The sequence below is a fragment of the Anabrus simplex genome, chromosome 2, assembly GCF_040414725.1.
Source record: "Anabrus simplex isolate iqAnaSimp1 chromosome 2, ASM4041472v1, whole genome shotgun sequence".
Classification (NCBI taxonomy): Eukaryota; Metazoa; Arthropoda; class Insecta; order Orthoptera; family Tettigoniidae; genus Anabrus; species Anabrus simplex.
Genome location: NC_090266.1, coordinates 5,997,858 through 6,019,233, shown reverse-complemented (window position 1 = coordinate 6,019,233; position 21,376 = coordinate 5,997,858). Strand labels below are relative to the sequence as shown.

At 41.0% G+C, this 21,376-nt stretch overlaps 1 protein-coding gene across 1 annotated transcript in view; it reads right to left on the bottom strand.

Annotated features, from left to right (window-relative positions):
- Positions 1–21,376, bottom strand: part of LOC136863901 (dynein beta chain, ciliary-like) — a 5,220,903-nt gene that overhangs the window by 1,453,712 nt on the left and 3,745,815 nt on the right. The window contains exon 67 of the mRNA XM_068226514.1: positions 21,031–21,336. Within this exon, the coding sequence (XP_068082615.1) occupies positions 21,031–21,336 (306 nt within the window). The remainder of the gene's footprint in view (positions 1–21,030; positions 21,337–21,376) is intronic.

Below are 21,376 nucleotides of genomic sequence, written 5' to 3'. Positions count from 1 at the left end.
CATTTTCTCCTCGATGCTTGTAATTTCGTTCACAAGTTCTGCATAAAGCTACTTCGATTGACATCTTACTGTGTAGAGGAAGGATGTCCCAAAAATTATGTACGTAAGAGGCAGCGTACGTATATAAAAATCCTGGTGGTAAGTATTGAATAAGATGTTTCGGCATCGACGATCTACGTTTATAGAACATCTTAATAGCCTCACTCACTCGTGAAACATAAATAAGATGTTGCGTATGAGCATGCAAACAGCATGCACATTTACAGTTTTGTACCATAGCGTACGATGTCGAAGCACACACTAATGAAAATGATAAAGATCTATTCTTATTTATAGTCTCGTAACAATATTCGTTAGCGGATGGTAAGTAACATCGCTCATATGAATAATAAGACAATAGGCTGCTGTGTTAGCAGGAATGTTTTCAGATGTTTCAAATTCTAAACGAATATCAACTGGAGATTCTTTTATAGATTCTTCATGATAAGAGCAGTCTATAACTACAATCGGTGCTTTATTTTTAAATTCTTGAGGTGTAAATAGCGGACGATCTTCTTTCTGATAGTACGATGATTGAAATTTACAAAACATGTCATAGAGCATCCCAAACTTATTTTTCTCAAAGTTAATGTCGATGTTTTCGTAGTTATACGTAATTCTATTGAGATATAGTCTAACGTGTCTTAATTTGCAGTGATCAAACAGTGAGCTATCTTTTTCGTGATTGAATTTACGATTAGTTTGAAATCCAAAAATAATGTACAAGGGCTTCTCAGTAAAACGTGATGTTTTAACAGCCCAGCTATGCTTGTTTGTAGGTGGTAACACAGGATATTCATGCAGCTCCCAACTTCTAAAACGTATAGGTAATGGTGTAACATTTTCTACAATCTTGAGCAATCGAAGTTTTTCACGATCAGATAAGGTTACATGTGGAATCCGCCACAGTATACGATGCAGTGTTATTTTCGATTCTACAGGTGTTTCTACTGCTTTAAGAGAATTGTAATCACTTCGATCACGGATTAGAATAAGCTCTTGTTTTACGTTGATTATAATACGTGTAAAGTCTTCTGCGAATCCAAAAATATGTTTCAGTGATAACATACCCGTAAAAGTTCCATCCTCATTAATCATCCAGTTGTTACTAGCTTTTGGACACCATCCAGCCATCCGCAAAAGATTACTTTCTTCATCACAGAAAGAAGGGTAGAGTTTCATTGCACTTGTAATACCAACATTCTTCGTTCGATCTATTTCAACATTATTTACTTCATATCGCGCTTCAGAAAAGAGAAAAGCTAGAGCATGGTTGTTTAGTTGTGAAGTGCTTGGTCCACTTCCATCAGACTTTTCTAATCGTCCTTCAATATAGAGGTAGCTTTCGTGTGGTAAGGTGTAAACATCTTGTTGATTAATAATAAAATGAATTTCATCATTGTTATTTAATCCAAACGTAAAAGGTTGATAGGAATGAAGCTCACTTCGTACTACACCTTCACGACTTTCTACTGTATTCGTAATGTCTAGCATTTCTTCCATTCTGTTGTAGTAGTGTATATCCTAAATCTTGGAGTATCTGCTTATGGGTATCTGTTAACTCGATGAGTCTCTGCACACATGTAGTATGTCTTCGGAATGTACACCGTGTTTTATAGATGGTTTTCATACTGGTTTAAGATGTAGTTTGTAAGCTACGTACGCGTGCTGATCTAAATGAATAAGCTGATTATGTTTATTTACAAGTCTAAGAGTAATGTTGCTAATGTGTTTCACAGACACAGGATGATAAAGAACTACTGCTGGTTTCTCACAAATAGTATATCCACGTTCCTCTGTAACAATAAATTCGTGCAGGACGTGCGAAGGTTGTAGATTACTATTCAAGTCTGTAATAATATTACAAGTAATGTTCACATTATAATCATCGAAGAGTTTAATGGGTTGATCAGACTCGTAACGTACGTTCGGTAGGAGCTCCCTCGATGAAAATCCAAGCAGTGGGCCAATCGAATCAGGTTGTGATTTGAAGTCAATCTTAAATGATGATTCAATAACACATTTATGCGTAATGTTGCTTATAGTGATTGAGAACTTGTAATTATGATTACTAAAACTATCTTCCCCAAACTGATCAATTAACGTACTTTCAATATAGTCGTGAATATCATCTACTGTATAACTACCTGAGGGTAGTGTTAGCACATACTCATCGTAATAGAACTTGTTTAAACCATCACGCACATTATAGATTTTATTGTAGCTTTCAAACGATACTAGTCCAAGACTATGCGGCTGATAACCAAGTTCGATTGGTGGATTAAAATAGATGGTTGTTTCAGGTCCTTCTCCACGTACTGCAAACGTTCTTTCACTGTTCGTCATCACGTAGATACTAATACACTTTCTCTACTGTCTGGGTTTGATATAAGAACATAAGACATAATCGTCCACACATGCGTGTATTAAAGTTTTGCACACGGTTTTTATTGTAAACAATGTCTGCACTGCTTCCGAAATAACGTACGAGCTCAAAAGGAGGAGGTAAATCTCCATAGCTATCAAAATACCATACTTTAGATTTACGTTTTACATAAGCAACGTAATGAGTTCCAGGTCCACGACTGTCGTCCAAGTTAATTACGGCACTTTCACGTTCACGTGGACGTGCTGGTAGTTGATCGCGCATATACACTCCTCGAAAATAATGAATTCCTAGTTGTTTAGCAAACGTAAAAACTTCATCATGCGTTAGAGCTCGATATGGCAGTGCATTCAGTAGACGTTTTTTGGAGAAATATAGATACCAAGCCCTTTCTTGTATGGCGCTAGCTTCATGTTCACACCTTTGCCTCGTAACGCAATTGCCTCCATCGTCTTGTTATGACGTTCACTCTCTTTCAACTGTTGTTTCGCTTCTTCTACAGCTTTGACAGTTCTCGCTACAGCACTAGCACCACCTAGCAATGACCCTAAAGGTGCTAAGCCAGCAAACAGCGCAGGAAGAAATCCTCCTCGTTTTGGTACAGGAATAATTCGCGCACGTTTAATAAATATTGCTCTGCACTTTGGAGAAATTCTCGCTCTTGCTGCGCGTAACGCCTTAGTAATAGCTACACGAGGATTGTATTCCCCTCGAACAGCTTTTTGCGCAGCCTTTATAACATCTTTCCATCCAACAGTTTTTACTTTCTTCTTCTTCTTCATGTCGTTTGGATATCGTTGTTTCACCATGCTGGACACGACTTTACTAGTCAAGAGCAAATCATAAACTAACCGTTGCCTCTTGTTTCGTTTAATATATATATTACTATTACGTACTTTATGATTCAGTTATCATGAAGATTATAAAGCAGCAAGACACGCTACCTGTTACCGACATTGTACCACATCTCTTACCTAGTTCTAGTACAACTACAAGAAAACGTCATGGAACGTTGTTTCCTTTTACTGTTCGATGTATTATATCAGGTCCGTCGGGATGCGGTAAAACAAATCTTTTACTCGCACTTATTACTTCTGTAAATGGTGTACGCTTCGAGAATATTTACGTTTTCGCAAAGTCACTCTATCAGCCGCTATATACTATTCTACAAACTGTAATGCACGATCTAGTTAAAGATGGAATAAGATATTTTAAATTTAATTCACATGAGCAAGTACCATCACCAGACGATGTGCTTCCTAATTCTCTAATGATCTTTGATGATGTCGCAACAGAACAGCAAAACGTTATTCGTGCATTCTTTAGTATGGGTCGGCATAAATATGTTGATTGCATCTATTTGTGCCAAACCTATTCTCGTGTGCCTAAGCAGTTGATACGCGACAACGCAAATGTTATTGTGCTTTTTCGGCAAGATGAGCGCAACATGAGACATGTGTATAACGATCATGTTAACACTGATATGACATTCGATGACTTTAAACGTATGTGTGCTAAATGTTGGTCATTACACCGTTACAGCTTTTTAGTTATTGATAAAGAAAGTGATGTACAGCATGGACGATATCGCATGGGTTTCGATCATTTTATATGCATTAACACAGAATTACAGTAACTACTTGATTAAAAACCACCATCATGTTAACATCTAGCAAGGAGATCACAAAACATATCATCCAAGCTCGAAACAATATTCGACGGAAATTTAAAGAGCTTAAACGTATTCAAGCAGACACGGATTTATTTTTAAAAACACAACTAAGTACACCACTCAAAGAAATTTTTAATTCTACTTCATTACCGCAGTCTACTTCAAGTTTTGCTTCTATGCAAACATCATATCATAAAGAGAAGCATGAAGAAGAAAAGCATGAAGAAGATACGGAAGAGAAGAAGCAGGATGTAGATCAAGAAGAGGAAGATAAGGAAGAAGAAGAAGAAGAACTTAATGATGCATCACCATCTAAGCGTGTTGAGTTTTTAACTACGGATGTTATTGCAGAAACACCTACTACATCGACGCAAAATCTACCATCTTTGTCTGAGGTTATGATTACACCAGAGTATCGCAATCAGTTTAGAACTTTTATTCAAGATACCTATGGATCTCTCTTTGCACCTTATATAGAAAAACTTTTTACAGGACAAACTGACACTACCTACGGTATTCGCTACGAAGATGACTGTTTCCGGATAGGAAATTCAAATGTTAAGATTAATAGCAACAAACTCATTGTAAAAGGTGTTACCTATAAACCTACGAAAGGACTCTTAGAACTTCTTTTCTCACGAATACCTGACAAGGATATAATTTTACAAGATGATCTTAAAAAGTATAAAGCAATACTTTTTGCTACTGATGCAACACGACGTAATTACAAGAGAACAGAAGCTGTAAATGCGAATAAGATTTACAAGTATCGTGAGTTTATTTCTAAGCTGTTTCCGACTGCACGTAGTCTAGACGTTATCTACAAGCCTTTGTTGCCGTATGTGGATGTAAGATACTGGAATGACCCAAACTTACTCGTTGAACGATTACAACTTTTAAGAGCATCGCAAGAGGCTGGTCACACTGGTCACGGATCAGAAATTCTAGAAATAGAAAGAGAACTACGTTATGCCGGTATTATTTTGTAATGGCTCGTCAAGAGAAGATCTCACCTGTAAAGGTAAACATCGCACATGAGTTACATAAACCAGCACGTCGCACCTACTGTCGCAGACGCGTTATTACACGAGGAAAAGATGATCTCTGGCAAGCAGACTTAGTAGAAATGATTCCATATGCTTCTAGTAATAAGGGCTATAAGTATCTACTTACTGTTATCGATGTGTACTCAAAGTTTGCTTTTGCACAACCCGTGCGTTCTAAAACAGCAGCTCAAGTTAAAGAAGCATTTAAACATATTGTTGAAGAATCGAAACGCTGTCCAAGGCTTCTTCAAACTGATCAACGTAAAGAGTTTTACAACAAGGATTTTTCTTCTTACCTCAAGTTACTTGGCATTCAACACTACTCTACGTTCAGCAATCTCAAGGCAAGTGTTGTAGAACGCTTTAATCGTACACTCAAAACAATGATGTGGCGAGAATTTACAGCGCAAGGTTCATATCGTTGGATTGATCTGCTACCTAGACTTTTATCTACCTACAACGATACACCTCATCGCACTATCGGAACAAAGCCACGTCTTGTTACAAAGAATACACCTCGTCTAGATGCTATTCATCTTGTAATCAAAACAGCTGATCCACGTCGCTATCGCTTTAAAGAAGGTGATTTCGTTCGCATCAGCAAACACAAGTCTATCTTTGCAAAAGGATACACACCTAACTGGAGCACTGAAATTTTTCAAATCAGAAGTGTTAAGCTTACTAATCCAGTTACGTATTTACTTCGCGATCTCAGAGGACAGCCTATTGAAGGAGGATTCTACATCGAAGAACTGCAGAAAACAAAATATCCTGATCACTATTTAGTTGAACGTGTTATTCGACGTCGTGGTAATAAACTGTATGTTAAATGGCTTGGTTTTAATAACAGCTTTAATTCATGGATTAATAAAGAGGATGTACTTTAAATCTTATGTGTGTTTCCTTTTAATCCTCTACGTTTCCTTTCTTCTAAGTCACTAGGACATGCTGTAGGATTAAACAACACCTGTAATATGTTTTGACAATTCATATTTATTTTAGACTATATACATACATTTTTATCCTTTGTTTATGTTACGGTCTTTGACACTCAGTTTTCGTTTTATTGCACCAACAACGACAAGTGCTGCTATATTCTTCTGAGCAGCTAAAGCACTAGGTAATAACACACAGCATAACTTTAAGAAGCAGATTTTAACAGCTACACGACATACAGGCAGCATGTAACTACGTATCAGGCGAATGTGTTCTAGGGTCGCAGGGGAGATGAAGCACGAAGAAAATAAGATCAAACACTCTATTGATGAGTCCACGCCCAACATGCCTCCTCATCTTTCTCCCAGCACGTTTCTTCACCTTTTCCTTGTTTACTCTCTCCACAGCCATGATAAGTGTTTATAAGCGAAGACAACTCGTTAGTTTTAGGTCCGTGATACAGTTTAATTAGTTGACATGTACGGCACTGTCTCACAGAAGGTCTTCTAGCTAAACTCACGTGTTCATGATGTAAACTACACGTTTGAAGCTCTGACAAAACAGGATCTTGAGTCCACTCACGAGGCACCTTTTCCCAAATCTTCTTTACAGCATTCGCGGCTACATAAACCAAAAATGCCTTCGGTAATACATTTAACTCTTCTTCAGTAAAAGTGTTTAGTTTCTTTTTGCATGCATAAAACTTTACGATCGCCTTTTCAACTGCGTTACACTTAGTATCTGTTAGAAATGACATGATGTCTTTACTCTACAAATGTTTCTTTTACACTAAGGTTATTTCGACACTGCACTTTACATATGTTGTTCACTTCCCGGCATGCACTGCGACACAACCAATCAAAGAGCATACCTACATGCTGTAAAGACTGTTTACTTGTTTCTCTGCTATGCTCTTTCGGAAGAGTTTTAAATGATGGGCACCCCAATTCATGCATGTCGATAACTTCACATGATGATGGTAGAAAATCACGCAACCATTCTTTCTTTTCACAACCCTTTAAAAGAACAAGATCTGCTCTTGACAGATGTGCATTCATCATTAAAGGTAGAAAACGATAAGGTATTCCTTTTTCTTCCCACTTCAAACCTAAATTGTTTTCAATCCACTGAGTCTGCTTTTTACCTTCATCTGTTTGCAAACAGTAAGGGAACGGTGGACTAAATACTAAACTAACAAGTTTTGGAGCCCACAACACACTGCAATCTAACACAGCCACCTCTTTAAACACAAATTTGTTTCCGTTTACTTTAAAGCCTTGCACATCAACTATTAATGTTTTCGTCATGTTTGCACTCTACACTCTATCACTGTTTCTCGAAGACTAAAGCTTTTAGTCAACGAACGGGTTTAAACATGCACAATGACGTCATCACAACAGCACGTGCTTACTCTAGCTTTCCCGATGCGTGATTAAACTTGTTCGAATTTACCGCCACCACATAGAGTGCAGCAGCGAGGTAAGCGATGTAAGATGGCGGTAGCTAAAGATGTCAGCACGGTGCTCTGTTGATTAAAGATGGCTGCTTGTCAAAAAGATTTTTTCAAGTTATCCGCCACCACATAGAGCGCAGCACTGTTCTCTCTGGATTAAAGATGGCGGATGACAGCTTGTCAAATAGATTTTTTGTTTCAAAGGTAAGTAGCTAAAGAGGGCAGCACTAAGGTTAGCAATGCAAGATGGTGGATGACAGCTGTGACGTAAAATATTACCCGCAAGATAGCACCACGATGCTCTTTTCATTAAAGATGGCAGCTTGTTAAATAGAATATTTCAAATTAACCGCCTCAAAGGTAAGTAGCTAAAGAGGGCAGCACTGTTCTCTCTGGATTAAAGATGCAGCTTGTCGAAAAGAATTTTTCAAATTAACCGCCTCAAAGGTAAGTAGCTAAAGAGGGCAGCACTGTTCTCTCTGGATTAAAGATGGCTGCTGAATTTTTTTCAAATTATCCGCCACCACAAAGAGGGCAGCACGGTGCTCTCTTGATTAAAGATGGTAGATGACAGCTGAAGAGCGAGTAGAATTTGTTTCCAAATAAGAGCACGTAGAATTTGCCGCCACCACATAGAGTGCAGCACTGTTCTCTCTAGATTAAAGATGGTGGATGACAGAAAAGCGCATAGGTTTGTAAAGCACGTAGAATTTGCCGCCACCGCATAGAGTGCAGCACTGTTCTCTCTAGATTAAGGATGGTGGATGACAGAAAAGCGCATAGGTTTGTAAAGCACGTGGAATTTACCGCCACCACACAGAGTGCAGCACTGTTCTCTCTAGATTAAAGATGGCGGATGACAGCTGTCAGAAAAGCACATGGGTTTGTAAATCACGTGGAATTTACCGCCGCCACATAGAGTGCAGCACTGTTCCCTCTGGATTAAAGATGGCGGATGACAGCTGACGAAATTGCCCGCATGATAGCAGCACAGTGCTCTATTGATTAAAGATGGCGGATGACAGCTGTCAAAAAAGCACGTGGCTTTGTTTCCCAACAAGAGCACATAGAATTTTTCAAATTGCCGCCACCACATTTCAAAGGTATCTAGCTAAAGAGTACAGCACTGTGCTCTGTTGATTAAAGATGGCGGATGACGGCTGTCAAAAAAGCGCGTGAGTTTGTTTCCAAACAAGAGCATGTAGAATTTTTCAATTTGCCGCCACCACATAGAGGGCAGCACGGTGCTCTCTTCATTAAAGATGACTGCTGTCATGTGGAATTGCCTGCCACCACAGGTAACTAGCTAAAGAGTGTAGCACGGCGCTCAAAGATGGCTGCTGTCAAAAAAGCATTTTTTCAAATTATCCGCCACCACATTTCAAAGGTAAGTAGCTAAAGAGGGCAGCACTGTGCTCTATGGATTAAAGATGGCGGATGACAGCTGTCAAAAAAGCACGTGGCTGTCAAAAAGCACGTGGATTTGTTTATCTCGAGCTAGTGAGGTTAAGTTGGTAGCACTAAGGTTTAGGCCCGCCAAGATAGCAGCACTGCCGATGACAGGTGACGAAAGAGGGCAGCACGGTGTTCTGTAGATTAAAGATGGCGGATGACAACTGACGAAATTGCTCGCAGCACGGTGCTCAAAGATGGCGGATGACAGCTGCACATGGCTTCGTTTCCAAACAAGAGCACGTGGAATTTGCCGCCACCACATAGAGGGCAGCACTGTTCTCAAAGATGGCGGATGACAGCTGTCAGAAAAGCATATAGGTTTGTAAAGCATGTGGAATTTACCGCCACCACATAGATGGCAGCACGGTGATTAAAGATGGCGGTTGACAGCTGTCAAAAAAGCATGTTGATTTGTAAAGCACGTGGAATTTGCCGCCACCACATAGATTGCAGCACTGTTCTCTCTGGATTAAAGATGGCGGATGACAGCTGTGACGTACCACATTTCAAAGGTAAGTAGCTAAAGAGGGCAGCACGGTGCTCAAAGATGGCGGATGACAGCTGTCAGAAAAATAGCACGTGAATTTGTTTCCAAACAAGAGCACGTGGAATTTGCCGCCACTACATAGAGTGCGGCACTGAGGTTGGCGATGCAAGATGGCGGATGACAACTGTCAAAGGTAAGTAGCTAAAGAGGGCAGCACGGTGATTAAAGATGGTGGATGACAGCTGCACGTGGCTTTGTTTCCAAACAAGAGCACATGGAATTTGCCGCCACTACATAGAGCGCAGCACTGAGGTTTCGGATGCAAGATGGCGGATAACGTACCACATTTCAAAGGTAAGTAGCTAAAGAGGGCAGCACGATGCTCAAAGATGGCGGATGACAGCTGCACGTGGCTTTGTTTATCTCACGCTAGTGAGGTTAAGTTGATAGCACTAAGGTTTAGACCCGTCAAGATGGCAGCACTGCCGATGATAGGTGACGAAAGAGGGCACCACCGTGCTCAAAGATGGCGGATGACAGCTGTCAAAAAAGCACGTGGCTGTCAAAAAACACGTGGCTGTCAAAAAGCACGTGGCTTTGTTTACCTCGCGCTAGTTAGGTTAAGTTGGTACCACTAAGGTTTAGGTCCGTCAAGATGGCAGTACTGAGGTTAGCGATGCGTTGTTGTCTGTCAAAAAGCACGTGGCTTTGTTTACAAATCTGTTGAAAAGCATGTGGCTGTCAAAAAGCACGTGGCTTTGTTTACCTCATGCTAGTTAGGTTAAGTTGGTACTATTAAGGTTTAGGCCCGTCAAGATGGCAGTACTGAGGTTAGCGATGCGTTGTTGTCCGTCAAAAAGCACGTGGCTGTCAAAAAACACGTGGGTTTGTTTACCTCACGCTAGTTAGGTTAAGTTGGCACTAGTGAGGTTTAGGCCCGTCAAGATGGCAGCAGTGAGGTTAGCGTTGCGTTGTTGTCGATGACAGCTGTCAAAAAGCACGTGGCTTTGTTTACAAATTCAAATCTCCCGCCAAAATTCAAATTTCCCGCGGGCGGCGGCGGAGGAGGAGGCGGCGGAGGAGGAGGCGGCGGGAGGAGGAGGAGGCGCCCGAACTCTCGCATTATACTACTAAGATCCACACCAAAATCAGCTGAAAGTCAAGTTACCAATAATAAGTCGATACTCAAATGTCAAATTCAACACAGCATGGCCACGGTATGTTTTCATTCTGTTACACAGAGTGTAACAGATGACGAGCACCGAAATCAAAACAAGCACTTGAAGTACCGAGGAAGTCATTAGAAGCCCTACATTAAAGGCACAATGTTTCTCTATTAGTAGCCCGACATTGGCTTGCAAATATTATAATAATAAACATAACTTGTTTTGTGAACCAAACTAAAATTGACTGAAGTCAAGAAGGTAAACAAATGCCAAAATGATCATTACAACCTGAAGCCCGAAAATATTACCATGTTACAAGATTTTTATGAGGACCTGTTTTAGGAAGTTAATTTCTTTTAAAACCACATGCAGAATTTCAATTTTCAGGTTAAATATCTCCGCGTATTAACACTATTAACTAATCCATTCCTTGGTAGCTTAGTTCAGTACAGAAGATGGATGCAGCTTACTTACGAGTTCGAAGGAAACAAGATATACTATTAAATATTCTAAAAGGATAACCAAATGTTCAGGCCTATCGCCTAGATGGACATTCCACCACCCATGGTCTAATTTCCCAACCATCTCCTTTTCTTGCATCATGATTTTCTACTCTTCTTAGGGCACAATCAGTAGAGAATAGGTTCCAGCGTCTTCAGATTAAGAAGCAATAATCAGAACAAAAGCTATCTGCATTGTCGACTGACTACGACTGAGAAAGCTTCACTCCTAGCGTCCAGATAGCAGCACAACTTAGCTACCTCGCTGCTTAAATTCCAAGTCGACCGCTAGATAGCTCACCATCACCAATTTGAAAAAGTCCATTTCTGAAGCTTGAATACGGAGTGGGCAGACAAGAAAATGTACACATAATCGATATGCATCGTATCCTCGCGAAGATTAATTTTAAATCCATTACAAGTTTATGCCCTTCCATGAGGTTAGGCTTGCTGTCTTGTGCGTCAAAAGGTAGGTTAAGCTCCTGCCGGATAGCAGATGTAAGGTTAAGCTCACTCTCTTAGGCGTCAGGAAGGCCATCTGGCTGTAAAACTGAGGTTAAGCCCTTCCGTGCGGTTAGGCTAGCTCTCATACGCACCAAAAGTTAGGTTAAGCCCCTCCAAGATGGCGGATGTGAGGTTAGGCTCGCGCTCTTAGCCAGCGTGAGGAGGAGGTGGGGGATGTGGAGGCGACCGAACCCGAGACTTTATCTACTAAGATTTTTGCAAGGATTTGTTTGTTGCTTTATTTGGCGAACACAATCCCCTTAATAAAGTTCGGATTAATGGAACTATCGTAATAGGGCTTTTGGACACCGACATTATTTAGAGACGTGAGCGAGCGAGAAAAATACCAGAACACAAACGTTCCTTGTTATGTGGGAAACAAACGCCGTCATTGACCTGGCAGCAAATGTAGTAAAATTCCGCAAGAGCGAAGGCAACGAAAGGATTATTCTTAATCCAGAGGAAAATGATGACATCACGCAGGAAGAGAGCTACGACGTATTTAACACAGACTTCCCCGACTTGGAATAAAATAGTTTAGATCATAATGCCATACACATAACATACATACATTATCATTATAGACTGTTATGCCTATTCAGCGTTCAGTCTGCAAGCCTCTCCAAATTTACTAAACGTCGCCACAATCCTCGATTAGCAACTATTGTTGTGGCCTCATTTATTTGTACACCTATCATTAAATCGTAAAAAACGGAGTCTAATCATAATCGTCTTGGTCTCCCTCTACTTCTCTTACTCTCCATAACAGAGCACATTATTCTCTTAGGCAACCTAGCCTCTTCCATTCGCCTCACATGACCCCACCACCGAAGCCAGTTTGTTCGTACAGCTTCATCAATCGAGTTCATTCCCAAATTAGCCTTCATCTCTTCATTCAGATTACCCTCCTGCCATTGTTCCCACCTGTTTGTACCAGCAATCATTCTTGCTAGTTTCATGTCTGTTACTTCTAACTTATGAATAAGATATCCTGAGACCACCCAGCTTTCGCTCCCGTGAAGCAAAGTTGGTCTGAAAACAGACCGATGTAAAGATAGTTTTGTCTGGGAGCTGACGTCTTTCTCACAGAATACTGCTGATCTTAACTGCGAGCTCACTGTATTAGCTTTACGACAACTTAATTCAATCTCACTCACTCTATTACCATTCTGGGAGAAAACACAACCTAAATTCTTGAAATTATCGACCTGTTCTAGCGTTGTACCACCATCCGACACTCAGTTCTGTTGAATTTCTTACCTACTGACAACGATTAAGTCTTCAAGAGGCTAAATTTCATACCATACTCATTGCACCTTTTTTCAAGTTCCAAGATATTACACTACAGGCTTTCGGCACAATCTGCCATTAAGACCAAGTCGTCAGCATAGGCCAGACTATTTACTATATTTCCACCTAACTGAATCCCTCCCTGCCATTTTATACCTTTCAGCAGATGATCCATGTAAACTACGAACAGCAAAGGTGAAAGATTACAGCCTTGTCTAACCACTGTAAGTACCCTGAACCAAGAACTCGTTTCAACATCAATTCTCACTGAAGCCCAATTGTCAACATAAATGCCTTTGATTGATTTTAATAATCTACCTTTAATGACATAGTCCCCCAGTATAGTGAACATCTTTTCCTTCGGTGCCCTGCCATATGCTTTCTCTAGATCTACGAAACTTAAAAACAACTGCCTATTCCTCTCGTAGCATTTTCCAATTACCTGACGCATACTGAAAATCTGATCCTGACAGCCTCTCTGTGGTCTGAAACCACACTGGTTTTCATCCAACTTCCTCTCAACGACTGATCGAACCTTCCAAGATGCCATTGAATTCTATGCCTGATATACTACTCAATGAGATACCTCGATAGCTGTTCCAATCCTGCCTGTTCCCTTGCTTATAGATAGGTGCAATTTCTAATTTTGTCCAACCTGAAGGTACCTTACTAACACTCTATGCTAATTTTACTAGTCTATGCAGCCATTTCATCCCTGCCTTCCCACTATACTTCACCATTACAAATCTTAATCCATCTATTGCTGCTGCTTTATGACAATGGATTTTATTTACCATCCTTTCCACTTCCTGAAGCGTAATTTCACCAAAATAATTTTCCTCCTCCACATGAGCTTGGCTGTTCGCATCACCACCAGGATGATTTCCTTTTTCATTGGGAAGATGTCCAAAATATTCCCTCCACCTCTCCAGTGATTCCCTGGGATCTATTATGAGTTCACCTGAATTACTCAAAATGCTTTTCATTTCCTTTTCCCCTCCCTTCCTAAGATCCTTTTTTACTGTCCAGAAAGGTTTCCCTGCTGCTTGACCTAGCCTCTCTAGGTTATTACCAAAATATTCCCACAATTTCTTTTTGGATTCAAAATCATTTGTTTCACTCTGTTTCTTTCATCTACGTATGAATACCTGTCTGCCTCGGCCCTTGTTTGGAGCGATTTCTGATAATCCTTCTTTTTACCTTGACAAGCTACTCTCACTTCGTCATTCCACCAAGATGTTCGCCTTTTCCCATCTTTACACACAGTTGTTCCTAGGCATTCCCTTGCTGTTTCTACTACAGCATCCCTGTATGCCACGCATTCACTTTCTATATCCTCAACCTGCTTAATGTCTACTGTTCGAAACTTCTCACTAATCATATCCATATACTTCTGTCTAATTTCCTCGTCCTGAAGATTTTCTACCCTTATTCGTTTGCAGACAGATTTCACTTTCTCTACCCTAGGCCTAGAGATACTTAGTTTACTACAGATCAGATAGTGGTCTGATTCATCGAAAAATACCCGGAAAACTCGTACATTCCTAACAGATTTCCTGAATTCGAATTCGGTTAAGATATAGTCTATTTTGGATATGGTACCTCTAGCCTCCCATGTGTAGCGGTGAATAGCCTTATGCTTGAAGAATGTTTTCGTAACAGCTAAACCCATACTAGCACTGAAATCCACCGAACGCTTCCCATTCCATTTAGCTTCCATATCTTCCCCACATTTACCAAACACTCTTTCGTATCCTTCAGTTCTATTCCCACCTCTCTCATTTGAATCGCCCATTGGCACTATTCTATCCTTGCTGTTGACCCTGACCACGATGTCACTCAATGCTTCATAAAACTTGTCAACTTCATCTTCATATGTACCCTCACATGGTGAATACGCGGACAAAATTCTAGCCCTAATTCCTCCCACTGACAAATATACCCAGATCATTCGCTCATTTACGTGCCCAACAGAAACTATGTTGCGTGCAATGGTATTCCTGATAAAGAGCCCTACCCCAGACTCTGTCCTTCCCTTTCTAACACTCGCCATGTACATGTACACTTCATAATCTCCTATCTCTTCCTCGTTATCTCCCCTTACCGGAATATCACTCACTCCTAGCACATCCAGATGCATCCTCTTTGCTGACTCAGCCAGTTCTACTTTCTTTCTTCATAAGCCCCATTAATAATGGTAGCTCCCCATCGAATTCCATTTCGTTCACCAAGCTGTTTCCAAGGAGTCCCTCTCCTGTCAAGTGGGAGTGGAACTTCGTTACACCCATAGGTTCGAGGATTGCTTAAAATATTCTGATCTCGGTAAATTCATGAAGCAGGATGCTACACTATTTGCACATAGTAGAAGTGAGGATCTCTCCTCTAACGGGTTAAGGACCACCGGAGGATTGTATAGTCCTATCCGCCTGAGCATAAGGAGGGTTAGGACTCAGAATATGTCCGAGATGCCCACTCCCATTCCATAGCAACTGGTATCCCGATTCTCTGGACCACTTACTGGGCCACTCAGCTGTTGTCCATGGTTCACGAACTAGGGCGTGACTACAGTAACCCACACTATGAACCATCATGACATTTTTGAAGATATTTTCGGGGCAGAAATTACCTAAGTAATGAAGAAATCAGAATTCACTGGAACAAAGGAACAGGAGGATAAACTGCGAGATTTCTAAATTAAATTTCAGGCTGTGTTTGATTCTAAAGTAGGAGTTATACGTAACTTTCATTTCTTCATCGTCCTAGTCTGGAAACCAGATAGAAGGTTGAGGTTATACCGACCCCTGCGTGTAGGCGAGACGTCCCGCAATCTCTGACACCGTCAAGTTGGCACCTCTTTACATCGAAGACATGGGAAACTATGCGTATAATATTAGAAGTCAAGATGGAGGAAACTAAATGGTTTTAATGCCGCTAACCTCAAATTATATCGGCAACCACCAGTAGCAGCACAGAAAATTTCAGTCGAGAATCAATGGGGCCTAGCTACAGTAGAAGAAGATGAACCAAGGACGGAAGCAGAAGCAGAAGATGAAGAAGACGTAGGAGAGATACCAGCCACACCAACAGAAGAAGGTGAACATCCGGAGGGAGGAGGAAGGCGCACCCCAGCGGATTAATATCAGAGTGCAAATAAGAAGCAGAGGAACTCAAAATAATCCTGGAAGAGATCGCTCAAGATTTATTAGAAGAAAGCAGGCAGCTGAAGATTGAAATTAAATACAACTGTCACAACATCAGAAATATCCTAAAGAAATGCATTAAAAAAAGAGATTTCACATTATTTGTACATGGTTGCCAAATTTATACTTTTGATCTACCTTTTAGAATTCTTCCATTTCCTCTGTAAGATTTCTAAATGTTGCAGGGAAGTTCTGCACCACTTATGGAAATACCTTACGGATAATTCATATTAATTCATCAAATTGTGTACATGAAAACTGCATAGTGAACCTTCATAGTAGAGACATCCAGGTTTTGCAACAAAGAGACTTGTGGAGCCTTTCCAAATCCTCTCTACTTGCTTTTAGTCACGAACGAGATGCGCCCATGACACGGTCAAATAAAATTTATTTCTCCGCCTGTTGAAAACTTTGGTGAAGACCTTCACACAGAGAGCGGAAGCGCAGGGCAAAGGCGACCGCAGACTTATTTTGAGAGACAAAGACCTCCAAACATGAGAAGAAGTATCAGTCCTTGTCACTATAGTCTCTGCTAAATTTCAACCAATCGCAAACTTTAGGAGAAATAACCGCTATGACCTGATGAAACTATTTACCAGTCCTGTGCCCCTATCTCGGACAATTCCTTAAAAAGGTTTGTGCTTATTTTGGTAATGAATTATCTTTTAATTGATTAATAATCAGCATCTGCGCCGTAACTGTATTGGAATGGACTAATCCGAATAGTACACCCACATGGCCCTAAGCTTGTGTGCATTCGCCTATCAACATGACGTCAATGACGCTTACGAGAAAGTGTATGATCGCTTCCCATAATAAAGTGAAGGAATAGAACCGTTCCAATTTATGGAGACACTCCATATGATTTAATAGGGAACTAGGTGACGGTAATTAAGTAATGCTCCAAGAAGTGATAGAAATATTCGTCCGCCACACTTTTTCTCCAGTCTGGTGCCGGTGGAAAGGCCCAAAAGGAGCCGTGATAGGTGAGTTCCGGTACTTGTAATCACACTTTGGAGCAAGTCACACGGCAGTGAAGATTAGTGCCGGTCGAGTTGACACAAACAATCTTCTACATTCAATCAATCTCAAAATGAACTAGGCGAACATTAGTACAAAATATATTCCGGTGGGCGGTATTATTTTAGAAGCTAAGTTAAAAATGTTAGATCGCACAATGTGATTGAAACGGGCTATGTTAATCGTCACGGACACTTTTATAGACTAGTGCGAGAATGTTGTTTTGTTGCCATTGTACAGTCAATCTTGGGATAATTTATGATAGTTTAATTTGAACGTGCTAAGTAAAATTCGCAAATATTGGAGACACTAACAGTTACGGTCCTTGTGAATTAGAAAGCCGAGACAATTGTGTTATTAACGGTAAACTTCTGGCTGGGAGTCGAGCAAGCGGAATGCCGCATGTGAAGCAAGGGATGGCTAACATTTTACGAAGACTATAAAAGTAAAGACTGATGAACAACTACATTGGCTAGAGAAGAAAGAGGTAGCCGGTCCCAGGTGGCAGATTACTAGGGCAGTCGGCCAAGGTCGAGTTGCCGTAGGCGACAGTAAACAGGTGGACGAAACGAAGGGTTTGTTGTCAAACATTCCATAGGAGAAACGCAGGCGAAAAAAAAAAGCCGACCAGCTAATCGAAGTGCAGCTAATAGCAGAAGTAGGCCATTTCAGGATACAAACGGTGATTTTGTTTTTCATGTGTTAGTGAATAAATTGTGTTATAAGTTAACACGTCAATAAATATTAAGCAAGAAATAACGTGAGTGCTACGTAATATCAAGGCGAATGTTGTTACGTGTGCTTCGCTGATTACGGCGCAAAATGGTGTTCGCCATAGAGCAGATATCATATAACGACGATCACAGCACGCAGTATGCAGCCAAAGGATCAAAGGTAAAGAAATATTGAACTTATTAATTATGTAATTGTAAGATTCTAGAATAAGACGTTGTCCGTTTAGTTTTGATCTTGGTAGTGTAGTTGTTAGATTGATTTCACGCACCTATTAATACCGATAATAATAATAATAGTAATGGGAGGCGTTGGTGGTAAAAATCAGACCCTATCGATGAGATTAGTATAATCAGGTTTGCTATCGGGACCTGGGTGTTGTAAGCTCGGAGTTTAATAATTCTTAATCTTCTTCATAATGTGCCATGTTCTAGCGAAGGTTGGCGGTCAACATGACGAACTTGAATTTGGATGCAGCGAAACGGAACAGAGACATCGTGTCCAACCCACACCAGTCTACGAGTTTCTTTATCCATAGGTTTCGTCGTCTACCAGGACTCCTACGTCCTTCTATTCTTCCTTATATAACAAGCTGCAGGATTCTCTACTTATCATTCCGCATAATATGGCCGAAGTATTCCAGCTTCCGCATTTTAATTGTCAGCATGATTTCAGTCTTCTTTCCAAGTCGACCCAACACCTCGGAATTCCGGATTCTGACTCTCCATGAAACGTGAATCATCCGTCTGTACACCCACATTTCGAATGCTTCCAGTCTTTTAAAGAGGGCTTGTTTAAGTGTCCAGCCTTCCATTCCATGAAGTAACGTGGAAATATGTGGGCATGGACCAGACGGAGCCTTTTTTGTTGTTGTTTGTGGTTGTTGAGCAGTTTCTTCATCTGCATGAAGTTACCTCTCGCATGTTCAATGCGGACCCGTATTTCTTGGCTGCAGTCCCATTTCTGGTTGAGGTAACATCCTAGATACTGGTATTGGTGAATCCAAGCGATGGGTTCATTGTCGAGAATGAGCTGCACATGGACGTCTTGCCGTTTACTGACGACCATGAATTGCGTTATCTTTATGTTTATCTTCAGTCCTCTGTTGTTGCAAGCAACATTCACCTCGTCTAATAATACTTAAAGGTCTTCTGCATTGTCTGCTAGCAATATCGTGTCGTCAGCATTACGGAGATTGTTTACACATTCTCCGTTGATAACGATGCGTATGGTAGACAGATGCGTATGGTAGACATTTCTTGCAGATCTTCTGCAAGGGTAGCCTCTGAGTAAATGTTGAATAGTAAAGGCTATAATACGCAGCCTTGTCGTACGCCACGGCGGATGTCTATTTCTTCTGACAGATTTTTCTCAATCTTGACTGCTGCTGTCTGACCCCAGTACAAGCTGGGCTTTTCCTCCACCTTCTGCTCAGCTGCCTCCTTCTATTCTTCAAGCTCAAACTCCTCCTTCTCCGTCTGTTCCTCCTCAGCTACCTCCTCCTAAGGCTCAACAAAACTCCTCCTCTGCTACCTCCTACAACGCCTCTTCTCCGACTACTCCTTCGCCTCCTCCTCCACCCTCTCCTTCAGCTCCTCTCTCTCTGCCTTGGTAGCCTTTACCCTCTCCTCCACCTACCCACTTCCACTCCTCCTCCGCATTAGTATAATTTAGTGCATTTTTGCCATTTAGTGCCTTAGTGCGATAGTGCGATTTAGACATTTAGCCCTTTCCCTAATTAGCCCATAAGTGTCTTTTTCCCTTTCGTCAATTAGACATTTATCCCTTTGGTGCCCTTTAGCCCTTTAGTGCACTTTAGCAATTACGCCACCTCCCAAATCCTTGAGAACAATGTGTCATCCTGTTCACAATTTTAAACTCAGCTCTGAACACCTGAAGCCGCCCAGAACATCTTGTCCTGTTGCTTCAAGCTTGTGAAGTTAAGCTTGCGTCGTACTCACGTCTTTTAGATCAACGCTCCAAAGCCTGGGGTCAAACCTGAGCCTAAGCCTGCACACGTGGTCAGCGTCATGTTATGCGAGATCAAGGCAGCACACTTAGCCACCGTTAGGTTATTACCTCATGAGAGGTAAAGTCGACAAACGTGGCGAGATTGACAATATATGAGGTTAAGCCTTCGCTCGTAACCAGCGTTATTTTTGACGTCGTGTTAAATTAAGCCTCTACACGTGGTCAGCGAGACGTCATGTACTTTTAACCAGCATGACGTCATATGAAGTTAAGCCAACACACGTAGCCGAGGCTCCTCAGCGGCGGAGACGACAGAACTCGCCCAACACCACTACTATGTTTAAATAGAGCTTAACTTCCTAAGTACATTTGCTATACGTGAAGAGACATCATCAAGCGCCAGAGTTGTTGTAGCAGGTATGACCCACTTGTCGAAGAAGAGGAGTTAATGGAAAGCAATTCTGAATATCTGGACGTACTTTGTAGGGATGACCTAGATTCTACCATCTCAACCTAGGTTCTACCTACTCTAGAAGATGTCAACCGCACTCTTCTATCACTAAGTTATTCGATCACATCTACCATCAATTCACTGGACAGAGTAACTAGGGATTGACGAATGCGCTCTTACACCTTACTACAACTTTCTCGAGAAAGCCCTCAAGAACAGGACTGTAGGCCGCCTCAAAACCTCGAGCAACCTATAGATAATGGGGACCACTTTTAATAACTTCGACAACAAGTCATTCACCTCATTGCCTCCAGCATTATGTTCAAAACTGAAAGTGGGGCTTGAAGAGAACTGTACTCTAAGTAACACAGCGATTGGCACGCATGTACTGTATCCAATAATTGTCTGTTTATTTTTCATTTTTTCATATTGAAATATGGCCTAGATTAATTTAGAAGCCCATTGTGTTGGGCAATGAGGGGTATGAATTCTGTGTCGTTAGCCATCTGTTAATATTGCTGCTTCCCTGTGTATGATAAGTCATAGTAGCGGATTAAATCCACAAGTACCACAGGAAAAATGCATCTCAATTTGGAACCTGGCAACCCACACCAATATACGGGAAGAAGTTCTCATATTATAACTCTACAGAAAATATTGTTGAAATAAGGGGTAATTTACTTATAAGCATGATCATAGGAAATTTTGAAGTAGAGATTTACCTCAAGAGAGAACTGGTAAATTGGATTGATTGTATTGAGGTCCTTGAGAATGAAATATAAGAGAGAGGCTCTAGCTGCAGCTGGACGGTAGTGTTCACGAGCCTGGTCGATTCTTGCAGATGTGATCTTGGCTTCTGCAACCTTCTCCGTAACTTCAACTGCAGTGCGCTTCGTATTTTCCAAATTTTCCACCAGGCTTGTGTCATCTAGAATATTCCCACTTGCAGAGGACAGTCGAGATAGAAGATCATCTTCTAGCGTTTTCAGTAAAATTTTGAAGTCATTTTGTTGCTTTGTCAAATCAGCCTGAAAAGATGAAACAATAAATGTTTAATTGAAAAGTAAA